Here is a 24,028-nt window from a genome sequence, read left to right on the forward strand (position 1 = left end):
ATTTTTATAAGAAATCTTTCGTTTTCCTCTTCAACCGACATGAGATCTCACAATCCACCCCCTTAGGAGCTCAGTGTTCTCACTGGCACATCGCCTAATGTCTGGCTCTGCTATCATTTGTAACAATTCAAGCTCACCGTGGGTATATATTGTCCATTTTGACCCGTTATGTATCGTCGTCAACCTCAATATTTTAAAACGCGTCTAGTGAGAGGTTTTCATACTTTTATAATAAGGATTTGTTCGACTCTCCAACCGACATAGGATCTCGCAAAATTTATAATTTAAAATTATAAAAGTAATTCTTTAATAGTCAACCACTAAATTTAAATTGTTAAATGTATAAAACCCTAAATTAAAATGTTTAGAATTCACGGAGAGTAAAATAATACACATTAAAACACATATTTAGCTTATATTAAAAAATATAATAAGATAAAAAAAATATGTTATTGATTAAGAAGTCATTAAACATTAATTAATGGTTAAGGACCAAACTAAAGATGTTTAAAACATACTTAATTGAAATGTTTAAATTTACTTAAAATATATATTGAACTTATATTAAAAATAAATATACTGTAAGCATAATAAAAAGAACGGGACTTAAAAAGTCCGTTAAAACCGTTGTTGGTTCACAGCCTCGAAACCTGTCACGGAGCCAATGGCCAGGGCTGTTCTCTCTCAGCCTCTCAGCGTACCGTCGTCTTATCCACTCTCTTCCCTTTCCGCCTCCACAAAATCGTACTACTATTTCACTCCCGCCACCACAAGAATCAGACCGGCAACCGCCGGCGGCAGAATAACTGTCAGTGCCAAGGGCAAAGACGAAACGGGCGACGCCGACGCCGATTCTCCTGGTTTCAGTCCGTTTGGGTTCGTGACAGACAATCCGTCAAGCCGAAGTGCGATTCAACTTCCTGAGAGCCCCGCTGAGGATGGAAATGTCGGGCAGATGCTCTATGTAAGTACGATTCATTTTCCATGGCATCAAAATTAAATTTAAACTAGTGATCTGGTAATCGTCTCGGAAAATTTAATTCCCCGTTCTGTTAATTAATTAGTAAATTGATTGATGAGTTTTTCGGGTAATTACTGATTCAAGCTACGCGTGGAACCGATTTCATCGTGCTTGTCAACTGTCATAATTCGTCTATGGCCTGTTGTTCTCTGATTTCTCTTCGCGTTCTTAGGATCAATGTGTTTCATATCTGTATCTCGCGTGTGACTGAGATACCTAATTTTTTTCTTCTTATGTTCAAGTTGACCATCAATTGAAAATGAGTAGCATAAGATCAGGGGATTTGAGCTCCAATTTAATGTTTAAAAATCCTATAGAGTTCTTTGTCGAGAAAATCTGTAGGTCATTATGTTGATAACTTGCTTAGTTCATCAATCTTCTTGTAGTTTCCAAGGATTTTTCATAATGGCTGAATTTGCATCTCATTGTGCATGTTAATCATCTAACATGTGTATCTTTCAATAGAGGATAGAGGACAAGGGAAAGGAATATGGCTCTTACGTCAAATCTGGAAAATTCAGATGGTTTGTTAGAGAGACAGGTATGTCATTTTAGCTACTTCCAAGTTATTTGGTTCAACGATAAACATTGGATGTCTTTTGATCATGCAGGGGCCGCCAACAGCCGACGGGGAACTATAGTCTTCCTTCATGGCGCTCCAACACAATCTTATAGCTATCGAGTTGTCATGAACGAGGTCTTGCTAAACTAGTGTTTAGAATTGCATTAAACTTTCTTGTTATCAAGTTTCCAGAGTCTCAAAATCATGGAACTCATAGAACTGTCAACCAAAGGATCGAGATAGAAAGACTTTTACAGTTCTTCAACCCATTTTGTTACAGTTTTTTTTTTCTTCTAGGACTGAAATCTTGGCTGGACTGAGTTTGGATAGACTGAACATCCACGTGAAGTTTCTATAACCGTCACAGATATTGTCCTCTTTGGACTTTTCCCTCAAGTTGTTTAAAACGCCTATGTTAGAGAGAGGATTCCAAACCCTTATAAAGAATGTTTCGTTCTCCTCCCCAACTGATGTGGGATCTCACAATTCACCTCCCTTCGGGGCTCAGCGTACTCATTGGCACTCGTTCCCTTCTCCAATTGATGTGGGACCCCCCAATCTACTCCCTTCGGGGTCCAGCGTCCTTGCTGGCACACCGCCTCATATCCACCCCCTTCGGGGCTCAACCTCCTCAATGGCATATCACCCCGTGTCTGACTCTGATACCATTTGTAACGGCTCAAGCCCGCTGCTAGCAGATATTGTCCTCTTTGGGCTTTCCCTTTCCTTTCCATATATTGTTCTTTACATTTATTACTATTTCCATATCCTTGTAATTTATTTGATTATAAATAGAAAACTTTCACAAGTGCGGTGGATTAAACAAAAATTCTCATAGTATCAAAGCCCTTTTGGTTTAGCAACCTCGATCCTTTATTTTCAATGGTTTATGAATCCCCTACTCATATTCTTTTCCACCACCACTGGCGGCTATGACGCCGCAGGGGCAGTCGACATGGTTGTCGCAGGCAGAGCCGATTGATTACTGTTTGGCTCTACCCTTTTGACCTCCAAATCACCCTTCGTCATACTCTGTACATACAACCTCACCTTTTCCAACACAATCGATTTTCCCTCAACCAACATAGTCTCTTTCATTTTCTTCATAATCTTCCCTTCATCCTTCACAAAAACCCTAACCTAAACCTATCGACCTTCTGCAGAGATTTACCTTTGGAATCTGGGCGCGGCACTGGCCTCTTCGCCAACCAAGTCGCCGCCTCCCTTCTCGCCAAAATTGGCTTCTTCGCCCACTGTGGCGACTCTTCCGGCTTCAACATTGTCTTTGTCCCTTGCTCTAGATTTTCCCTTCTACTTCTTGGGTTGACATATTCTCACTGGAGCCAAGGCAGCATCGTTGCTGAGCGACGATCCCTCTTCATGGGTTAGACATATTCTCACCGAAGCCAAGGTAGCATCACCACTGAGCGACGATCCCTCTATAGTTTTCGATGGGCAAGAAAGTGTTTCACTACGCCTCTTCCGAACTAGGTTGTTGACATCTTCACGAAAAGTGTTTCTTGATCTCTCTTTAAATTTTTCAGATCCAAGCTTCATGTTCGTTCAAATCCGACGCTTAGCTTGCGGGGGGCTGTTAAGGATATTTGGTACTAAATTATAGTTTACCATATATATCATATTTGATATTTTATTATAAGGCAAATATCTAGATATTTGTTTTTCTTACCTAATTATCTTTCCATTTATTACTCTTTCCATGTTCTTGTAATTTATTTGATTATAAATAAATAACTTTTATACCATTTAGGTGTGGTCGATTAAGTAAACATTCTCACACCTCCTTCGGGGCTCAACATCCTCGTTGGCATATCGGCCAGTGTCTGGCTCTGATACCATTTGTAACAGCCCAAGCTTACTGCTAGCCGATATTGTCCTCTTTGGGTTTTCCTTTTCGGGCTTCCCCTTAAGGTTTTTAAAACGGTTAGGGAGAGGTTTCCACGCCTTTATAAAGAATATTTCGTTCTTCTCCCCAATCGACGTGGGATTTCACCGTTTAAATTATATCTTAGCACTGTTTTTTCCGGGTGAAACTTCACCTTTTTTTGTTTCACTTTTTCTGTTGTATTGACTAGTTGTCTGCTCTTGGATTCCACTGCTTTGCTCCTGATTGGATAGGATTCGGTTTCAGTGACAAACCGCAACCAGGATATGGCTTTAATTATACAGGTTTTGCAACTTGTAATCACTCGTTTTATAATAATTAGTAGTTGTTCGATTATATTATTTTGTAGCATATGTGATATTTGCATTGGCACAGAGAAAGAGTACCACGAGGAACTGGATAAACTACTTGATGTGCTCGGCGTCGACTCTCCCTTTAACTTAGTGATTCAGGTTGGATCTGAACTTTTCAGGAAAGATTGTTACATGGAATGTTAGATATATAGCCAAGCTGACATGATTGTGTCCATCCATTCGTATCTTGCTGCATTAAATTAAACTTGATCCAATTTTCTTGAAGGGTTTTCTGGTGGGATCATATGGATTGACATGGGCCTTGAAAAATCAGAGCAGGATATCAAAGATATCCATTCTAAACAGTCCATTAACGGTTTCTTCTCCTGTTCCTGGGTTATTTCAACAGCTAAGGTTCAATATGATGATTCTAACTAAGTTTTGACCATGAGTTTTAGAATCTTCATTTAGGAATAGGATGAAAAAACAATATTTAGCCTTCTAAATTTTTTGGTTCCCTTTTAGCTCTGATTTGCTAATGACGCATCCGTCAACTTTTTAGTAATTATGTAATTTTCTTAATTTTTAACAAGAATCAATCTTATTTTTCACTTCTGATCTTGGAAATAACTTCTTTTTTTTTTTTCTTTTCAAGTGCTTGTTAATGACATGTTTCAGTTTGTTTACTCTGCGTATAGGATCCCTCTGTTTGGTGAATTTACATGCCAGAATGCAGTTATGGCAGAACGTTTTATTGAAGCAGGCAGCGCGTATGTATCTAAGAGCATCTTGACACTGGATCGTTCATATGTTATTACTCACTGTCTTCCTGTGATATAATTCTAACTACAGAGTCGTTAGAATCATCATAAATTCACCAAAAAAAAAAAAAAAAAAAAAAAAACTGGATTATGTTAAAAACTTAATGAACTTTTATTAGATAAACGATCAAAACGTATATTTAGAGTCTGTTTTGATTTATACACTTTTTTTTGGACACTTACAATGTCATTTTAGAAATGTTGACACATTAACTTCTCTGCTTGCAGATACGTATTAAAGCTGGAAAAGGCTGATGTTTATAGACTTCCATACTTGTCTAGTGGAGGACCTGGTTTTGGTACGTACCAAAATCTATCAATTAAATTCGTTCAATAAAATAAATCTACATTACTCAGATTAATTGAACTGTAACGGTAACGGCTCAAGCTCATCATGAGTAGATATTGTCCTCTTTGAGCTTTTTCTTTTGGACATTCCCTCCAGATTTTTAACATGCATCTGCTAGGGAGAGGTTTCAACACCCTTATAAACAATACTTTGTTCCCCTCTCCGACCGACGTGGGATCTCACAATCCACCCTCTTTGGTACCCAGTGTCACAATCGTACTCTTGATGGCAGCGACTTGCGATTGTGCGGCACTCACTTTCCAACGACAAGTGAGCTAAGCCAATTCGTTCTTACGTCGCCTACGGCCAAGCGACGTATGCTCGAGGCTCTGGCCTCGGTTTAAGAAGAAGGTTTTAGAAAACGAGGGCAGAGAGAGATTTTTGAAAGAGAGATTTTGAAATAGACGTTATATATGCAAGCAAGAGAGTAACAACAACGGCTCACAGTATATAACTTTTGGTAGGGAGAAGTTGACAATTAGTCATATTCCCCTATAGTACATTCTGAGACATTTCATGTCTGCAGGCCTAAACATGATTTTTCCGAAACGTCATGCTTCATAGAAATACAAAAGTAAAACACTAGAACATGGAAAGACATAAAGGGTTTGGCTTGTCATGGGCATGCGGCCATGGGCAACACGCCTTGGACGAGCATGACCGTGACACCCAGCATCCTCGCTGGCACTCGTTTCTCTCTCCAATCGATGAGGGATCTCACCATCCTCGTTACATAAAGTTTATGAATTAAATTATCAATTGTAGTATGCTCTCTTATCAAATAAAACCAGCTAAAATTAGTTTCTTATGACAGAGATTAATTCCCTCGGCCATGAGAAATGATTAAAGTAATCGATCTCCCACGAAAAGTCAGTTTTTCTAATTTCCCTGTCCTTTCAGCTTTACTTGAAGCAGCAAGAAAAGCTAATTTCAATGATATCCTAAGTCGGATAAGTGCTGGCTTTGCTTCTGGAAGGTCAGTTTTTCTCTTGTCACCTCCTTGTTTTAGCTATTTTTCGATGTTATTATGGTTTCTCTGAAGTTGTTCTGTCGCTTCATTTATTCTCTGAACAGTACATTTAAAAACTTGATTTATAAGCTTAATATTCATTAAAAAAACATTAAAAAAAACCATCTCCAGAAATGCATGAATGTCAGGCTGTAATAAACTGGTTCATAGACGCGGGTGTCTTCTTGTCTGCTGTAATGTCAGGACAAGAAACTAAGCTCCCATGACAAAATCTCATCATAAATAAGTAACAAAAATTGCTGTGACTCACAGATGGGACAAACCAGGTCTTGTTCTTTGGGGCATTTCAGACAAGTATCTACCTCAGTCCATTGCAGAAGAGTTCCAAAACCAGAACTCATCAACAATCCGGCTCAAGCTTATTGAAGGAGCTGGCCACATGCCCCAAGAGGACTGGTAAACTTCCTCCGCTTCATTTGCATCTAACTTTCTCTATACTGTTCTAAGTTTCTGATTACCATCACGAACAGGCCCGAGAAGGTCATCGAGGCTTTGCGGTCGTTTTTCTGAAACTTCCTGGTAATTTTATTGTTCATAAACTTAGTTATTTTGTATTTATTTACATTAATGCTTCATCAACCAACCCTGCATGAATTAATTACTTCATGAATATTTCTTCCTGGTATACCTAGGAAACTAGTGGGATGTTAGGAGGAAAAAACTACGTTATAGGGCGTCCATTTCAAGGAATCTTAGGTGCCTTAATTAATTCCTTTAATTCCTTATATCTCTCCTAAACTAATCTCCACACTATCATACAGCTAGCTACAACCATCCTTGATGGATTTTCTCATACATCTGGCATATTCATTTTTGGATATTCTAATTTTGTTTTAATTAGCCCTTTGATAATTATCCGATCCCGTTAGGTCGATTCTCATCATTCATTCTAACCCTTTTTCCGCTTAGGCTTAGAGGGCGGTCCCCTTCTTCCTCTTTGAAATTTTCGTCAAGAAAAGCTTAATTGACGTTTAACCCGAACGAAAGTTGGAGTCATGCTGAATGTAAGTGAATGCCCTAGTTTATAGATATTATTTTCGTTTTGATTAAGGTTATCCACTTTGTACTAATGTTTTTGGACACCAAACCAAAATTTGAAAACTAAAAGAAAATAATTTTTTTTCTTTTTAGGACCAAAAATTATAGTTTCTTAAAAGAATATGAAAATTTGGGAACAAACCGACAATATCCGAAGTTGAGAAAAGCTTTGGTAGGTAAATTAATACAAATTTTAATTTCATGGTTGAGAATATATATTTTAAATTTTAAAAGTAATCTTTAATTAGTAACATTTTAAATATCTTGTTTGCAAGGTCAATACCTCCACTTGTCGAAAGCAAAAGGGCAAACGTTTGACGCGATTTTATTAAGAGAGAAAATGTGACGAACACCGTCAATAATGACCTTTTTGTGTTTAGATTACTTTAGAATTAGGAGAGAAAAAAGGAAAAACACAAATTCAAACATGTTTTTCTCATTATTGATTTAACTGTCTTGTATTCAAATGAGATGTGATTGAACTAAGTCGAGCATAGTTCAATGGATAAAATTACAAACTACCATCATGATTGTGTAACAGTTCAAGTCCATTGCTAGCATAATTGTCCGCTTTGATCCATTTCAAGTCCATTAAAACGTATCTACTATAGAGAGGTTTCCACACCCTTATAACGAATGTATGATTTATCCAATCTCACATACAAACCTATATTGGAGAACTGATACCGGCTAAATACAATTCAACTAATTGATATACATGATCTCAAACAAAAAATAAAAAACTACATATAATCTCGAACAAAAAGTTAAAAATTGTTCTGTAATTACCATTTGAGTCGTGAATTACATAATCACATTTAATTATGGTTATAAAGTTTTGTCAAGTACTTTCCCCCTATCCAGCTCAAGTAAATCTTTTGTTTTGTTCTAAAAATTCAACGCATTACGAGCCTGTGGCTATTCATACACTCTTAACTTAGAATTAAAAATAAATAAAACCAATTAAAAGTTGTTTGTATTATTTAATTGGTCTTAATCCTTTAAGCCTCTTACACGTTTTAATGAAATTTCCTAAAAGGGTATTTTCAACAACATTCAAACATTGAGGGTAGGGTTGAAAATTCTCAATTTTTGAAGGGTATAATTGAAAGTATCTTAATTATTTAATTATTTTTTAAAAATTAACTTTATTATCATATGAATGGAAAAATTATATATTTTTTTCCTTTAAAAAAAAAAAAATCAATTGGTTCAATAAATTAAATGCATTTAGTCCTACCGACTCATAATTTCTATATATTTTTTTATTTAATTAATTCGTTATTAATTGATTGGTAGATATTAATTCCTAAAATCCCTATTTTCTTTTGTAGCTGCCAAAATAAAAACGTGAATTTTATGGCATTTATTTCCATATCTTTAAAGAGCTCACGTAGGCTCATAGCATTTACCTAAAAAATATAAATAATTTTCATAATTGTAATTAATATGTTTTTTAATTTTATAATCTTCAATATTTTAAATTTTTAAAAAATTTAAAGATATATTAGACGCAAATATATTAATTTAAAGGGGTCACGTGCCCTTCTTGCCCCTACGTGATCGCCCACGCATTCATGCTCGTGTAAGTGAGCTACGAGCATAATTGATTTTCTATAAATAAATAAAGTGCTTATAGGTTTAGCTCATTCCTAACGATCGAAATTATTATGCATAATAAATATCGTGTAAGGACGTTTGGGTTAAAGTATTATTGAATGTGGAGTGGGTAAGATCAAACTATCGGTTGGGTAGTCTTCTCAAGTAACGTGGAAAAAGGAGCATACCGACTTAATGACTATCAAGATTGTGTGACGGGTTTCTATTCGTATCGAGAAAGGAGTCGTATACTCTAGTGTTATGATAAATAAATAAAAGGTAAAAGATATATATATTTTTTTAAATATAGTTTTATGATTTAAAAATGAAGATTGTTTTGGTAGTTTGTTTTATTTTAATTTAATTTTTATGTTATTATAAGTATTTAAAAATAAAAATAATAAGAAATTGACTTAAGTAATTTGTCATTGATTTACTTATTTTATTTTATTTAATTCAAGCCATTTTACAAATAGTAACAATAATAATAAATGTAAACATTCATTTTTTTATGTATTTATTTAATTTAATCTATTTTATAAAATAAAAAAAAATGACGAAATATTATTAGGTAAGCGCCACCAGGCTGAAGCCAAAAAAACGGCCTTTATGTCGTCATCATGTTGTTAATCATTTTTTAAAGTACTTATTAGACCAAAATAATAATAATAATAATAATATAACTCAAATATTAAAATTATTAGATATTGACTAAATTATTACAATAGAGTTATTTATTTTAATTATGTTGACGGCATTTTATTTATTTATCGTGTTCGTTAAATTTAAATTCTTTTAACATAATCGTGAAATATTATAACATTAATATATATTTATGAAATTAATAAAATCGTTGCATTTTTTTTAAATTTTTATGATCTGTAAATTGACTATGCTTTCGATTGAGTTAGACAGCTACGAAATTAGGGATTAAACTTTTGAAATAGTAATTAAGGTGTTTTTTTTTTTTTTTTTTTTAATTTTTAGTTACGAACAAAGCAAGCAATTAGGGTTCATTTTCCCGAATGAGATTATATTAATTCGAAACCCATTCACTCAATTTACCAAATAATTAGATTCATAATAGTAAACGTGATAAATAATGAGTCATCGAGCTTTGTTGTGAGATATAGAAAATACGAAAAGTGCTGCAAAAATATATGAATTATAAGATTACACGAAATAACCCAATTTAATGGAAATTTGGGAATTTGCACGTAAAAACTTACTTGCAATTAATTATGTTAGAGCAATATTTTGAAATTTTGGGTTGGTTGTCGAGAAACTCGAATAGAGTTTACGATCAAATCCTCAAGTTAGATTTTGAAATTCTTTTAATTTTTTTTTTTAAATTATACTTATCACGATAGATAGATGCTAGATTAATAACTAAAATATCAAACCTTCACAAGTCAAATATGATTAGGTTATAACTATATTTACAGGTTGATTGGGTTGACCCAGTAGAAAAAATGTCAACCCGCGGGCTAACCCAAGATTTTACTTGAAAAAAAAATCCACCCCACCCGAACCCGAAGTTTATGATTTGGGTTAGATAGTGGAATGGTCAGTTTATCAAATCATATTCATTGCATATAAAGGACTATGACTCAACAGAGATTCAGAATCAACGAACCACGTGAAGATCGTATCGAATCAAAATTCGAGAAAATAGATAATAATAAAGAAATGGGTTATTACATTAAATAAAAAATGTGCTTATTAAGTAATGGTAAAATAATTTAATAATGGAAATAAAAAACATATAATTAAGAGAGAAAAAAAAAAAAAAAAAAAAAAAAAAAAAGACATTGGAGAAAGAGAATGAATTTTGTTTGTTATTAATCCCAAAATTGGGAGAAATATTTTTATGAACGGTCCATAATTCCTTCCGCCTAATTGGTGAGAATATCTAGATGATACAAAACATCCTATACAACAAAAAATGAACGGCTGACATTTATTGGACGCCACGTGTCAGTCACTCAACGGTTCTCTTCATCTTCTGTCTCAACAAATTTTGTTTTTCTGTGTGTCTCTTCTGTCCAGCCCTTCAAAAACCTCCCTCCATCCATCACATGCGCATCACACACGCAGAGAGAAAGAGAAAGAGAAAGAATTGAGTGAAATCAGGCCGTGAGCAAGAAGGAGAGGCCAGCATTGCTCTTAAAATCCTAAAGATAAGAGAGTGAAACCCAAAAACCCCTACCCCTTATCCTATCTTCTTCTTATTTTCCTGATTTTCAATCGCTTTTTTTTCCCTTCACTTACTCACTCAAACCTCCATTTTATACTCTTTTTCTTCGTTTCTCCTCCCATTACCCACTTCCCATTTTCTTCTCATTTTCCCTCAAAACCCTTTCCCCCTTTCCCTCAATCTCTGCTGAATTCACTACTCATGATTTTTGCTCATCTGGGTCACCAACAATTCTCTTCAAACACTTGAAATTCCCTCTGTTTTTTGGCCTCTGATACTCAACTCAGGAGTCCAGGACATGGCTCCAAGGTCTAGCAGAGGAAAACCCAACAAAGCAAAATCTGAGAAGAAGAAGAAGGAGGAGAAAGGTTGGGTTTCTCATAAACACATAGATTCCTAATCCATTCTAATCTGGGGTTTTCTAATCGCTTCGTTTTGATTCTTATATGTGTAGTGATTCCTAGTGTTGTTGATGTTGCTGTTCTTACTCCTTATGAATCCCAAGTTATCCTCAAGGTCTGTGGTGGCGTGGTTGTTCTTCTTGTTCTTGTTCTTCTTTGTTTTAAGAGAGTTCTGACTTTTTGTGGGGTTTGTTTAATTTTTTAATTTGTTCTTGCAGGGTATCAGTACTGATAAGATTCTGGATGTGAGAAGATTGTTGGCTCAGAATGTAGAGACATGTCACCTAACAAATTATTCTTTATCCCATGAGGTTTTCTCTTTCCTTATAATACTAATTCTTTGTTCTTTATTGGATAATGTGCATGTCCTCCTTTTTTCTTACCATCTATGGCTTTTGATCATCCTTTTCTTCTTCTTCCTTTGCAGATAAAGGGGCAGAGGTTGAGTGACAAAGTGGAGATTGCTAATCTTAAACCCTGTTTGTTAAAACTTGTTGAAGGTGGGTCTGTGGTAGGGCTAAACTTGCATCATTCTTCATCATTGTTCATCAGCCACCATTTGAATCTCTGTTGTTTTGTTTGTTCTGTCTCTTGGATTGAATTAGATCACGATTGTGACCCTTTTGCGCTTTTTGTTCATCGATGAAAGTGGCTTTGATGTGAAAGAACTTACATTTTGTTTAGGAGAATTGGTTTGAATTTAGAAACTATGAAAAGGGTATTGGAATCTTTTACTTGATTCTTTGTTTAAAAAGGTTTCTGTCTTTTTCTAACACAAATGGGTCAGCACTGCCTTTTAAAGTAATTGCCGGATGTAGAAACAAAGAAGAAACGATGGGATTTTCTCTAATAATTTGCAGTATAATATGTATAGAATGTGGTGTTGTTTGCTCTGTTTCTAAGAGAATTTGCTTAGGATTCATGTTATTTCGTTCTAGTTTCCCAATGGTTCATGGGAAGTGTTCAACGAAATGGAGGCTGAGATTACAGAAAACAAGAACAAGAACAGAATTGGGTTCTAAAAAATGTTGGAATTTTTCAATCTGTTGTGGATAATCTGAATTTGTATCTGTGTGTTGTTACAGAGGACTACTCTGATGAAGCTCAAGCTGTGGCGCATGTTCGGAGGCTGCTGGACATTGTGGCCTGCACCACCAGGTTCTGTAAGCCGAGGCGTGCCTCGACGCCGGAGTCTCGGGCTAAGAAGAATAGCAGAGTCCATAATCATGGCAATGTGAATTCTTCTTCTTCTTCTCCAGTGGATGGGGCGTCGGAACTTCGATGTGGGTCACCGTCTTCTCAGCTGGAACCATCTGTCTCTGTTGTTTCCGACAACCTCGGAATGGCTGCCATTCATCCAACGCCAAAGCTCTCTGACTTCTTCGAGTTCTTTTCCCTGGCTCACATCTCCCCTCCTATTCTACGTGAGTGAGAAACATGACAAGTTTCTTGGATTTGAGATGTGATATAGCTTTTCCATTGACACAAAGTTTGTCTTGTTGGTTTCCCAGAAATCAGGAGATGCAACCCGAAAGGCGCAGCAGATGACGAGCGCGACGGCGATTACTTCGGAATGCAGGTGCTGTTCTTGTTGAAGCATTCGTTTAGATTTGTCAAGAAGATGCTTTTGCTGATGACTGAACTTTCCTTGTGCAGATTAAAATATGCAATGGGAAGCTAATACAAGTGACTGCCTCAGCAAAGGGATTTTATACTGCAGGAAAGCAGTTTGTACAAAGCCATTCTCTTGTGGACCTTCTGCAGCAACTCAGCAGAGCTTTTGCCAATGTGAGTCCTTTGAACTTAGCCCTCTTCGGTTCGATTCGGTTTCGATTCGATTACACGGTTTCACGGTTCGATTCAAAATGCAGGCGTATGAATCTTTGATGAAGGCGTTTCTTGAACATAACAAGGTGATTAATATCTTTTCAAAAGTTATCATTTTGTTTAAAATGTTCATATGATGTGTTCTTATCAGTTTTTTTGTGTTTAGTTTGGTAATCTTCCATATGGGTTTCGGATGAATACCTGGCTTGTTCCTCCATCTATCATTGAGACTCCATCAAACTTGCTGCAATTACCAGTAGAAGACGAGAATTGGGGCGGCAACGGCGGTGGCCAAGGACGAAACAATGAACATAATCAACGGTCGTGGGCGACCGACTTTGCAGTACTGGCTAAGCTTCCTTGCAAAACTGAGGAGGAGAGGATCGTTCGAGATCGGAAAGCGTTTCTACTTCACAGCCAATTTGTTGACATTGCAATACAAAGAGCTGTTTCAGCGATTTCTAGTCTTATAGATTCGAACTCAAAAGGACAGGTTACGGTAAACTCACGTGACATTGTCTATGAGGATCGAATCGGAGACTTGTCTATTGTGATAAGACGTGATTCGATCGATGCAACCGCGACGAAACTCAACGGATATGGATTAGATGGTGTGTCTGATGAAGAAGTTGCACAAAGAAACTTACTAAAGGGGTTGACTGCTGATGAAAATGTAGTTGTTCAGGTAAGATTTGAAGCTGATCTGATCAAGTCGTTGTGGCCTGCATAAACTGAAACATTTTGTGTAAACTTTTGTAGGATACTGCCTCCTTGAGCCGTGTCATCGTTAGACATTGCGGGTACACCGCAACGGTAAAGGTCGTCGGTAAAGTAAAGACGGGACGAGACGAGAATCAAGATATTGTGATCGATGATCAACGAGATGGAGGAGCCAATGCACTTAACATAAACAGGTCTTAATTTACATTGTTAATCAATATTGATTCTTAAGTCATGGCTGCTTAATCTACTAAAATCTCTATACAGTCTAAGGATTCAGCTTCACAAGATCACTGCTAATGCACCAGAAGAAAGCTCAGACGATCTTGAACCGTCTCGAGTTTTGGTTCGGAAAGTGATCAAAGAGAGCTTGTCAAAGCTAAAGGAGGAGCCAATAGGTTCAGAGAAGCCAATTAGATGGGAGCTGGGTTCATGTTGGCTGCAGCATCTACAAAAGCAGGACAATGAACCAGATTCCAAATCCAAAGCCCCTGAAAGTGAACCAGCAGTCAAAGGCCTAGGAAAGCAGTTCAAGCTTTTGAAGAAGAGGGAAAAGAAGCCGAGCGCGGTCGATACCGAGAAAGAGAACCGTTGTATGCTCGATGACCCGAACACGAAAACCGAAACCAACGGCGAGGAAAAACTCGAGAAACTGATCTCCAAACAAGCGTTATCACGCCTTAAAGAAAGTGGAACTGGTCTTCATCTAAAGGTTTGCTAGAAACTCTTTGATTCTTTGGTGATTAGTGAAATAATACTGTGTTTATGAGTGTTCTTTGAAATGGACAGACGGCTGAGGAGCTCATGGCGATGGCTCACAAGTACTATGATGAAACAGCATTGCCAAAGCTGGTATGAGTTGCTGCTGGCTGTTTCTTTTTATGTCTTGCAAAGTTTATGCATTGTTCTTATAACGATGTGATATATTATTTAGGTGACGGATTTCGGGTCGCTTGAACTTTCACCTGTCGATGGCCGTACGTTAACCGATTTCATGCATTTGAGAGGCCTTCAAATGTGCTCCTTGGGTCGAGTGGTGAGAAAACTTTTATCGTTGGTTGTCTCTCGAACTGTCGTTATAACATACTTTTATTATTTCAAAAGTTGCAAACAAAATCGACCATTTAAATCCCGTTAAAATGTCACTGGACAAGATCGGGAACAATATGACATCATGGATCTTTGTTATAGGTTTAGTTTTGAAATATTTACTTAATATTGAAAATAATATAGTATTTTTTAAACAAAAAAATTAAGGGTTTTTTTTTTTTTTTTTTTTAATTTGCCTAAAAATATTAATAGTTAAAATTTTAACATTAATTAGATATAATTTTTTTTTTTTTTTTTTTTTTTATGTATGTTCTATAAATTTTTAAAAATTAACCCTCGAAATTAAAATTTTAATTTAATTATATTTTTGTTAATTTTTTTTTGAGGTAACCAATGTTGTTAATTACGGGATTAGGTGGAGTTAGCAGAGAAGCTTCCACACATACAAGCGCTATGCATCCACGAGATGGTAATTCGAGCCTTCAAGCATGTAATCAACGCCGTCATTGCCGCCGTGGAGAGCACCGCAGATCTATCCGCGGCCGTGGCCTCCTCTCTGAACTTCCTTCTCGGAAGCTACGGATCAGAAGACGAGGAGAACAACCTACACGAAGACGGAGCTCTGAGACTGCAATGGCTACGCACATTCTTAGGCAAGAGATTCAAGTGGAGGTTGAGCAACGAGTTCCAGCATTTGAGAAAGATGTCGATTCTTCGAGGCATCTGCCATAAGGTAGGGCTGGAATTGGCGCCGAGAGATTTCGATTTGGAGTGCCCTAATCCGTTCAAGAGAAGTGACGTGATTAGCTTGGTTCCTGTTTGTAAGGTCAGAGTCTTGAATCTCTGGATTTGCGTCTTGGAATCGTGTGATTTTGATTATGAATCCGTGACTGAATTTGTGTTTGTTTGTTGTTGATTCTGTGCATAGCATGTGGGATGCGCTTCGGCGGATGGGCGGAATCTGTTGGAATCGTCGAAAGTTGCTCTCGATAAAGGCAAGCTCGATGACGCTGTCAATTATGGAACCAAGGTATTTTCTTTTTTCTTTTTCTTAATTTATTATTTATTATTTTTTTCTCAAATAAAATTATAATCTCTAAAAACATTCTTTTTATTTAGAAAAATAAATGATAAATAAAAACAACCTACGCTACACCTCATTAATATATCTTTTTTTTTTTTTTTTTAAAGATTATATTTATTTCCAAATTATTTGACTTTTTAAATTTAATTTCTTCACTAAAATTTAAAGTTTATGAAATTAATTATTAATAGGAAATATTTGATAATATATCTAAAAAATTATTTACCCATTGTAAGGGTCTAAGCTCATTACTAACCGATTTTGTTTTATTGGAGTTTTTTCTTTCGGGCTTATCCTCAATATTTTTAAAACTCATTTTCTAGGTAGAGATTTCCACGCTATTATGAAGAATTATTCGTTTTTTCTTCCCAATCGATGTGGGATCTCACAAATTCAACCGTTTATTTCATCTGAAAAGATATATCATTAAAATTATTTATATAATTTGGGAACTTGTCACCGTCCATTGCTATGTATTGACTAAGCTTATGTTTGGTGTAGGCATTGACTAAAATGATAGCCGTATGCGGTCCGTACCATCGGAGCACTGCAAGTGCTTATAGTCTTCTAGCCGTAGTCCTCTATCACACCGGTGACTTTAATCAGGTAATAGTTCAATCCAATAAATTCATTCAGCTCAAAGACTGATTGCACAACTTTTGAAATGTTGGGTGGCGTTCTTTTGTTTGTATAGGCAACAATATATCAACAAAAAGCTTTGGATATCAATGAGAGGGAGCTCGGGCTCGATCATCCCGACACGATGAAGAGCTACGGAGACCTTTCTGTTTTCTACTATCGCCTTCAACACATCGAATTAGCTCTTAAGTAAGTTCTTCCAAAGCATGTTATTATATGAACACTGAAATTGGTGTGTTATTTTGTTTCATTATTAAAGTAGTGCAAAAGTTTAGGGGTTAAATAAACACGTTCTTGTACTTGGTTCTTTAGATACGTGAACCGGGCGTTGTTCCTTCTCCATTTCACGTGTGGATTGTCTCACCCCAACACTGCTGCAACATACATTAATGTTGCAATGATGGAAGAAGGTGTGGGAAATGTTCATGTTGCTCTTAGATATTTGCATGAAGCTCTTAAGTGCAACCAGAGGCTACTTGGAGCTGATCACATACAGGTACCTCTCTCTCATTCTTGTTCCATCGATAGGTTGGTGAACACACTGACCATTCATTCCCCACATTGGTTGGGGAGGAGGAGAACGAAGCATCCTTTATAAGGGTGTGAAAACCTCTCCCTAGCAGACGTGTTTTTAAAAACCTTGAGGGAAAGCCCTAAGGGAAAGTTCAAAAATGACAATCTTTGCTAGCCGTGGGTTGGGTTGTTATATTCAGCCAGACCAATGTTAATGATTTTTCTCATGAATGGTCATTTTCACTCTATAGACTGCTGCAAGCTACCATGCCATTGCCATTGCTCTTTCCTTAATGGAAGCGTATTCGCTGAGCGTGCAACATGAACAAACCACACTCAATATACTCAAAGTCAAACTTGGAGAAGAAGATATTCGCACTCAGGTTGGACAATTCACTCTATGCAATGTAACTTAATCATATTTGTGAGAGAAAGAGACTGTTTGCCTTCAAATTTGAATGAACATGATCTGGTCTTGGACAGGATGCGGCTGCGTGGCTGGAATACTTTGAGTCGAAAGCTCTGGAGCAGCAAGAAGCAGCACGTAATGGAACTCCGAAACCCGATGCACTAATTTCGAGCAAAGGCCACCTTAGGTATTGACATGGTATTCCCATATTACTTTCTTCCAAAATATATGTTGAATTTCTTCGCATCAAAGCTTTTGACTTTTTGTTGCAGTGTATCAGATCTCCTGGATTACATAAGTCCCGATCAAGATCCGAAAGGAAATGATACACAAAGGAAACATCGACGCGCTAAGGTAAGCATGTTTCATCTATCAGTGACATGATTTTTCTCTACTTTACACGAATGCCATTGCATTCACTCTAGAGTTTGATCGTTTAGAATGTTGTTTTGTGAGATCCCACATCGGTTACAATGCATTCTTTATAAGGGTGTGAAAACCTCTTCCTAACATACGCATTTTAAAAGCCTTGAGGGGAAGCCGGAAAGGGAAAGCCCAAATAGGATAATTTCTGCTAGCGGTGGGCTTGAGCCGGGTTTGTTACATGTTCTTCTTGTGTCTCATGATGCCTTAATTTTGTCAGGTAGTGAATACAAGTGATAAAACTCATCAGGGGCATCAAAATGAAATGGCTGAGGATGAGTCGAACATTGAAAGCCCAAAACCAGTGACTGAGTCATCAGATGATAGTGTAAAGGAAGTTAAAATCAGCAAACTTTTACGTGTAGAACAAAAGGAAGTAGTTGAAAACATCACTGAGAATAAGACAGTGGTTAAAAGTGAAACCGTGGAAGAAACTTATTCAGACGATGGGTGGCAAGAGGCTCATTCAAAAGGGCGGTCAGGGCATGTCGTCGGCCGGAAGGTTGGCCGGAGACGACCGGTTCTTCCAAAGCTAAATGTGCACCAGTCTGAATATTCTAAGAGTACTTACAAGCAGGAAACTCTCTCTCCAGTGCAGAGACCAGCAGCTATTAAGACCATTCAAAGTGGATTTTCACAGTTAAAGCAATCAATCCCTCAAAGATCAAGTGCAGGCGATGATTCGATCAAGCTGCAGTCGAAGACAACAGCTTCCAAGGTCATCTCGCCGTCTCCTGCATCGGTTTCTCATATGGCTTCAAGATCCATATCTTACAAAGAAGTAGCTTTGGCTCCTCCTGGTACTGTTCTAAGGCAATTGGTTGATACAGAAAATGTTAATGAATCAGAGGAGAAAGTAGCTGAACCCCAGAACCTTGATCATTCAGAAATGTCAAAAAATGATGAAACCAACAATGTTTCTGATGAAGTGATTCAAAAGGAAGTAGCGGAACCGATTCATAATCCTGCCCCCGAGTCCGAAAATCAAAGCGAAGATAGCGAAGAGATGATATCCTGTTCATCTCCTTTGGAAAAGCCTGCAGAAACAAATGCTAGCAAGCTTTCCGCTGCAGCGGAACCGTTCAATCCTGGTACTTCTATGACTACTGGTTTAAACTCGGCTGCAGCCACTAGCATATATGATGTAAGAGCAAGCCAAGGTGCTCTAGAGCCTATGCTTCCTCCAGCAACTACTAGAGTCCCTTGTGGACCTCGATCGCCTCTATATTACCGAACCAACAGCTCTTTTCGGATGAAACGTGGTTTTATGAAATACCAAGCTCCTGTCATGGGAAGAAGTGGATTTGGAGCTGCAACAATGATGAATCCACACGCCCCTGAATTCGTCCCTCAAAGAGCATGGCAAACAAACCATGGAGATTCAAGTAGCAATGTCCATACCGAATCAAATTCTTCGCCGAAAACAAGTATGGACGAAGACGAGAAACCGGCCGAAAGTTCGTCCTCTACAATCAAAAGTAACACAAAGAAAAGCATCTCGGAGTGCGAGAAGTCTGAGCTTGCAAGGCAGATATTGTTGAGCTTCATTGTGAAGTCAGTTCAGAACAACATGGATACAAGTGTTGATGAGCCAGCAGCTAATGAAAAGCTCAAAGCTTCAGAAAACTCAACGGATGCAATAGCTAATGACAGTGCCATAATAAAAATTCTATATGGGAATGAAGGAGAGTTGCAGCAGGGGGGTGATAACCGAAACGAAAAGGGCAGCGATGTAAATAACGGTAAAGGCGGGGACGGGGAAGGATTTATAGTGGTGAAGAGCAGGAGAAACAGACAGCAGTTCTCAAATGGGGTGGCTGGTCTGTACAACCAGCATTCAATCTGTGCTTCGGTTCGTTGAGATTATTAGGCAGAAAGAATGAAAGTGATCCAAATGGCTGTGTGTGTGGGTTCACATTCTGAGTTAAAATGTGGAAAAGAAAAAGGATGCAGTTTTGCGAGGGGAAAAACACAGTGAATCCCTTTAATTCTGCTGATTTGCTAGTTGCAGCCCCGCTTGTAAGCGTGCTAATAATCTTTGCAAAAGTGCTTTTCTTCTTGCCGTTTATGTTCATTATCATTGAATTTTCTTACATCAATAAAAGGGTAAATTTTATAAGTTCAGACTCTCTCATTTGAATCTTTTTGTGAGATCCCTCGTTGGTTGGAGGGTGGAATGAAACATTTCTTATACGTGTAGAAACTTCTATTCGGTCGACACGTTGTAAAAATCTTGAGGGAAAGCTTGGAAAGGAAAGTTCAAAAAAGACAATATCTACTAGTGGTGAGCTTGAGTTGCTATAAATGGTGGCTCTACAAATGGTATCAGAGTCAGACACCGAATGGTGTGCCAGCGAGGACGCTGGCCCCAAAGGGAGTGGATTGTGAGATTCTACATCGATTGGAGAGGGGAATGAAGCATTCTTTAAGGGTGTGGGGTGGAGGGAGAAACGAAACATTTCTTGTACGGGTGTGGGTTGAAAAGAGGAACGAAACATATCTTATATATAGGTGTAGAAACCTCTCTTTAGTAGACGCAAATAGGTTGGAGAGGAGAACAAAACATTTCTTATATGGGTAGAAATCTCTCTCTATGCAAATGGGTTGGGAGGAGAATGAAACATTTTTTATATGGGTGTGATTGGACAGCGGAACAAAACATTTCTTATAAGGGCGTAGAAATTTCTCTCGAGTAGAGAAAACTTAAAGAAAACAATATCAGGTAGCGTTGGACTTAGTTACAAATCCCTTGAAACCCAACCAACCATTTGATCATATGATCAGACGATTCAAACACAGCCGTTGAAGGCTGGAACCCAAGGGGTAGCCCAAATATAGTAAGCTGGAGAAGAAGAACCAGCGGACTAAAGGTGGAAGCTTTAAAGTAATGTGTTTGTTTGTCAGACAAAGCAAGTACTGAGTATTAGTACTTGCAATGGTACAATTCTGGGTTCCTGAGCCGCCGCCCGATCATCACATGTGGCCATTAGAATCAAAGAAACATGGTCGACTGCAACCAGGTTTGAAGTACTAAAGAAACCGATGTGGCTCTATGCTCAACACGTTCGGTTCGTAAGTTAGTATCGAGAACGAAGTCGTGTCGAGGTCGAACACAGTAACGTACCACTGATCCCTTATTTGTACAAGTAAATATAACAGCTTACCCTCAGAAAATATTGTTGAAGAGGTTTCCACATTGTTTTAAAAAATGTTCGTTTGCCTTCCTAACCAACAAGGAATCTCACAATTCACATCCTTAGAGGCCCAGCGTCGTTCCCTTCTCCAATTGATGTGAGACCCTCCAATCTACCCTTTTGGAACCCAGCGTCCTTGTTGGCACACCATCTTGTGTCCGCTCCCTTTGGGTCGACACATCGCCCGTTGCTCGGCTCTTATACTATATTTGTAACAACTCAAGCCTGCTATTAGCACATATTGTCATCTTTAAGTTTTTCCTTACGGGTTTCCCTCAAGTTTTTTAAAATAAGTCTATTAGGGAGAGATTTTCACACCCTAAGAATGTTTCGTTTTCCTCCACAACCAATGTGTAATCTCACACAATCCACCCCCTTTCGAGGTCTAGCGATTGAGATCTCACCGTAAATCTCTAGTTTTAACATGGCTACTTAATATTTTATGAGAATCATTTACTCTGGTACGACGGAAAGAGATCGAAGCTCACAGCGCTTCTTATTCATTAGACGAGAGCGAACTTCCCGACTTCCGCTGTTCAATAATTTTGCCAGAAGTGTATGGATTCATACTAAAAGAAATCACTGGTAATAATAACACCATGTGTAATAGAACAGAGAGAAGTTAAGAAGAAACAGAGTGGTTTCTGTTCATACAATTGGAAGAAGAAGAAGAAGGAGAAGGAAGAGGAAACAATGGCAGAAGGTGAGGCGGGTCGGATCCTCTGGGAGTCCGAATCGGATTCGGGTGCAAATAAAACCCTTTTTCCGCAATCGCTTTCTCTTCCTCTTCACACGGACTCTCACCGGTCAGAAAATCCAACGTCGACACCGGCGACACCATTTCTCTTCCAACCCCTCTTTCTCCGGCTTCCAGCTCCACCTCCAGCTTCTTGCTACTCCGCCGTTCTTGCAGCCGAAACGCCGCCGGTGGGTCGGTGGGTGCTCCGGTCAGCTTCTGGACGATGGCTCGGAATGTTGATGGGTCGGCTTGGACGAACATGGTGGTGGTGGTCTGGATGACGACGGCGTTGGTGGCGTTGGTGGCCATGGTGAAGGCAGGGGAGAAGAATGGGATATGATTATTGGGTGTAGAAGAAAGTTATTTATTATGAGAAGAAAAGTCATATTTGATGAATTGGGAATATGATCTTGCAATGAAATTTCTTCAATCAAATGGTTCAATTACAAGTCAATGAGCCAATTAAACCATTCGGTTTCGTTTGGTTTCTCGTTCCGTTCACTTTAACTCCCACTTTTCGAAATTCAAAATCATTATTCAAATATCGTCGATTAAAGAAGTCAAACGTTCAAATCGTCCACTCTACTTTATCGTTGAACTAAGAAAAGACATTTATCGTCAACATAGTTCATCAGCTAAGACATGTACTCGTTTTCTTGGTTCTCGAGGGTTATAGCTCATATTTCGAGCTTATTTTATCGTACTAGAAGAAAAAGAGACACTCGTAACCTTATTGATCTAGAAACCGATCCTTAGTAAATTGTTTTGAAATTTATGTTTTGTCCTTCTGAGAAATGAACGAATGGAAACAAAAGTTCAAAAAGTCTTAGTAGATAGTGACTCGAGAAAACTAATCCGACAATTTCTGGTTGAGTTTTAGAAAAACATATTATGGTGTAAAATGCAAGAAGATTTCCTTTGCTTTACACACTCTTTTTTGGCCTTTGAAATTTGCTTCCCTTTTATATTCTTTTGTTGTCTTCTCTCTCACGGTTTTTTTTTTCTTTATTAAATTATAGTCTTAAATAACTTTACAAAGTTCGATTATTACAAATAATATAATATATATTTATTAATTTTGTGACAAAATATTAAAGGAGTGGTCGGTATTTACTCTTAAATAGTACTAAAATTATCTATCTAAATCTTTCTCAACTTGACTCGAAAAATTGTTAGTTTATAAGTTATTATATATATATATATAATAAAGGTAATACTGATATTTTAAAAATATTCGGGTAGGTGTGTCAACACACCCTTGAGTAGACGAGAAAGTGAAGTCGAGATTATATGTTGATTTAACCTTTTGACAAAAAATATATGTTCGAGCAAGTTGAAAGTTGACCAAACAAAATTTAAATTTACCCATTATGAAAAGAAGACCACTTAAATACGAAAAGAACATGAGTCAACTATTCAAATACAGAATGATTGAGGATGGAATATTTCATTGTATTCCAAATATTAAATAAAGTCTTATTTTGTCAATCGAGCTTATTTGGTTCACGATCTATAATTCACGAGAGAAAAGAAGAGAAAAAAAAAAAATCCGTAGCTCATAACCTCAAGCTTAATAACTCTACACTCCAAATACAGGCTTCCTTCCGAACTTTCGAATTGACCCGACTCGAAGGTTAATAACTTCCAGCCACCATTTCCTAGCTCACATCTTTTGAGTACTTATTCCTTTTAGACAATGAGTTTGAAGGCTTCCTTGGCTAACCACTTTGAACTTTGGTATTTAACGAAACTTATGAACATCAATGGGCCAACTGCATCAAACGTCCCTACCTCTTGGCTGCAGCTTTTCCTTTTTGGTTGAATCATTTTAGTGATCAATTGGCAACCCACCTGGTCCACTTAAGCAGCACGAGAAGAATTAATTTGTGAGATCTCACATCGATTGTAGAGAGGAATGAGTACAAGCTAAGACGCTGACCCTAAAGGGAGTGAATGATTGAAGAGAGGAACAAGTAGCAACGAGTACAAGCGATTGGAGAGAGGAATGAGTACAAGTGAAGACACTGGTCCCAAAAGGGGTGAACGATTGAAAAGAGGAACGGGTACCAACAAGGATGCTGGGTTCCAAAGAGAGTGGATTATGAGATACCACTTAGTTGGAGAGGAGAACAAAACATGCTAGAGGAGAACAAAACATTCTTTATAAGGGTGTGGAAACTTCACCCTAGCATACGCATTTTAAAAGCCTTGAAAAA

General features: G+C 37.6%; 3 protein-coding genes across 7 annotated transcripts; 2 read left to right on the top strand and 1 right to left on the bottom strand.

Annotated features, from left to right (window-relative positions):
• The first annotated feature begins 618 nt into the window (after nt 1-618).
• Nucleotides 619-7,555, top strand: LOC111806346 (alpha/beta-Hydrolases superfamily protein). 5 transcript variants are annotated; one of them, XR_002816792.2, is made up of 14 exons: nt 619-964; nt 1,487-1,562; nt 1,633-1,718; nt 3,677-3,770; nt 3,862-3,938; nt 4,066-4,193; nt 4,478-4,549; nt 4,829-4,899; nt 5,850-5,925; nt 6,232-6,375; nt 6,450-6,498; nt 6,889-6,983; nt 7,111-7,189; nt 7,293-7,555. XR_002816792.2 is itself a non-coding variant. In XM_023691612.2 (12 exons), the coding sequence occupies exons 1-11, from the start codon at nt 665-667 to the stop codon at nt 6,487-6,489; spliced, it is 1,164 nt and encodes a 387-aa protein (XP_023547380.1). In that variant the 5' UTR covers nt 619-664; the 3' UTR covers nt 6,490-6,498; nt 7,293-7,555. The 5 variants fall into 5 exon arrangements, 2 of the variants coding, with proteins under 2 accessions (XP_023547380.1, XP_023547379.1); XR_002816793.2 differs by lacking the exon at nt 7,111-7,189; XR_002816794.2 differs by lacking the exon at nt 6,889-6,983.
• A 3,144-nt stretch (nt 7,556-10,699) lies between these two features.
• On the top strand, nt 10,700-19,998 carry LOC111807602 (Tetratricopeptide repeat (TPR)-like superfamily protein). The gene is made up of 22 exons (XM_023693394.2): nt 10,700-11,181; nt 11,268-11,329; nt 11,433-11,525; nt 11,642-11,714; nt 12,300-12,638; nt 12,726-12,793; nt 12,871-13,002; nt 13,086-13,127; nt 13,208-13,726; nt 13,801-13,955; nt 14,029-14,473; nt 14,551-14,613; nt 14,696-14,797; nt 15,227-15,637; nt 15,740-15,841; nt 16,397-16,501; nt 16,590-16,723; nt 16,847-17,030; nt 17,299-17,430; nt 17,531-17,643; nt 17,729-17,810; nt 18,100-19,998. The coding sequence occupies exons 1-22, from the start codon at nt 11,112-11,114 to the stop codon at nt 19,738-19,740; spliced, it is 5,067 nt and encodes a 1,688-aa protein (XP_023549162.1). The 5' UTR covers nt 10,700-11,111; the 3' UTR covers nt 19,741-19,998.
• Nucleotides 19,791-22,244, bottom strand: LOC111807629 (VQ motif-containing protein 11-like). The gene has a single exon (XM_087128778.1). It carries the CDS (start codon nt 22,119-22,121, stop codon nt 21,696-21,698), a length of 426 nt encoding a protein of 141 aa, XP_086984904.1. The 5' UTR covers nt 22,122-22,244; the 3' UTR covers nt 19,791-21,695.
• Nucleotides 22,245-24,028: the final 1,784 nt, after the last annotated feature.

The sequence above is a fragment of the Cucurbita pepo genome, chromosome 12 (assembly GCF_057944985.1).
Source record: "Cucurbita pepo subsp. pepo isolate OVF chromosome 12, ASM5794498v1, whole genome shotgun sequence".
Taxonomy (NCBI): Eukaryota; Viridiplantae; Streptophyta; class Magnoliopsida; order Cucurbitales; family Cucurbitaceae; genus Cucurbita; species Cucurbita pepo.

What these genes read in the sequence shown, in the direction of transcription:
- LOC111806346 (XM_023691612.2), top strand. Translation starts at nt 665, where the DNA reads ATGGCCAGGGCTGTTCTCTCTCAGCCTCTCAGCGTACCGTCGTCTTAT. An exon ending in CCTTTAACTTAGTGATTCAG is followed by an intron (nt 3,939 to 4,065) that starts GTTGGATCTGAA and finishes ATTTTCTTGAAG; the next exon opens with GGTTTTCTGGTGGGATCATA. An exon ending in GCTGGCTTTGCTTCTGGAAG is followed by an intron (nt 5,926 to 6,231) that starts GTCAGTTTTTCT and finishes TGTGACTCACAG; the next exon opens with ATGGGACAAACCAGGTCTTG.
- LOC111807602 (XM_023693394.2), top strand. Translation starts at nt 11,112, where the DNA reads ATGGCTCCAAGGTCTAGCAGAGGAAAACCCAACAAAGCAAAATCTGAG. An exon ending in CGTTTCTTGAACATAACAAG is followed by an intron (nt 13,128 to 13,207) that starts GTGATTAATATC and finishes TTTTGTGTTTAG; the next exon opens with TTTGGTAATCTTCCATATGG. An exon ending in ACACCGGTGACTTTAATCAG is followed by an intron (nt 16,502 to 16,589) that starts GTAATAGTTCAA and finishes TTGTTTGTATAG; the next exon opens with GCAACAATATATCAACAAAA.
- LOC111807629 (XM_087128778.1), bottom strand. Translation starts at nt 22,121, where the DNA reads ATGGCCACCAACGCCACCAACGCCGTCGTCATCCAGACCACCACCACC.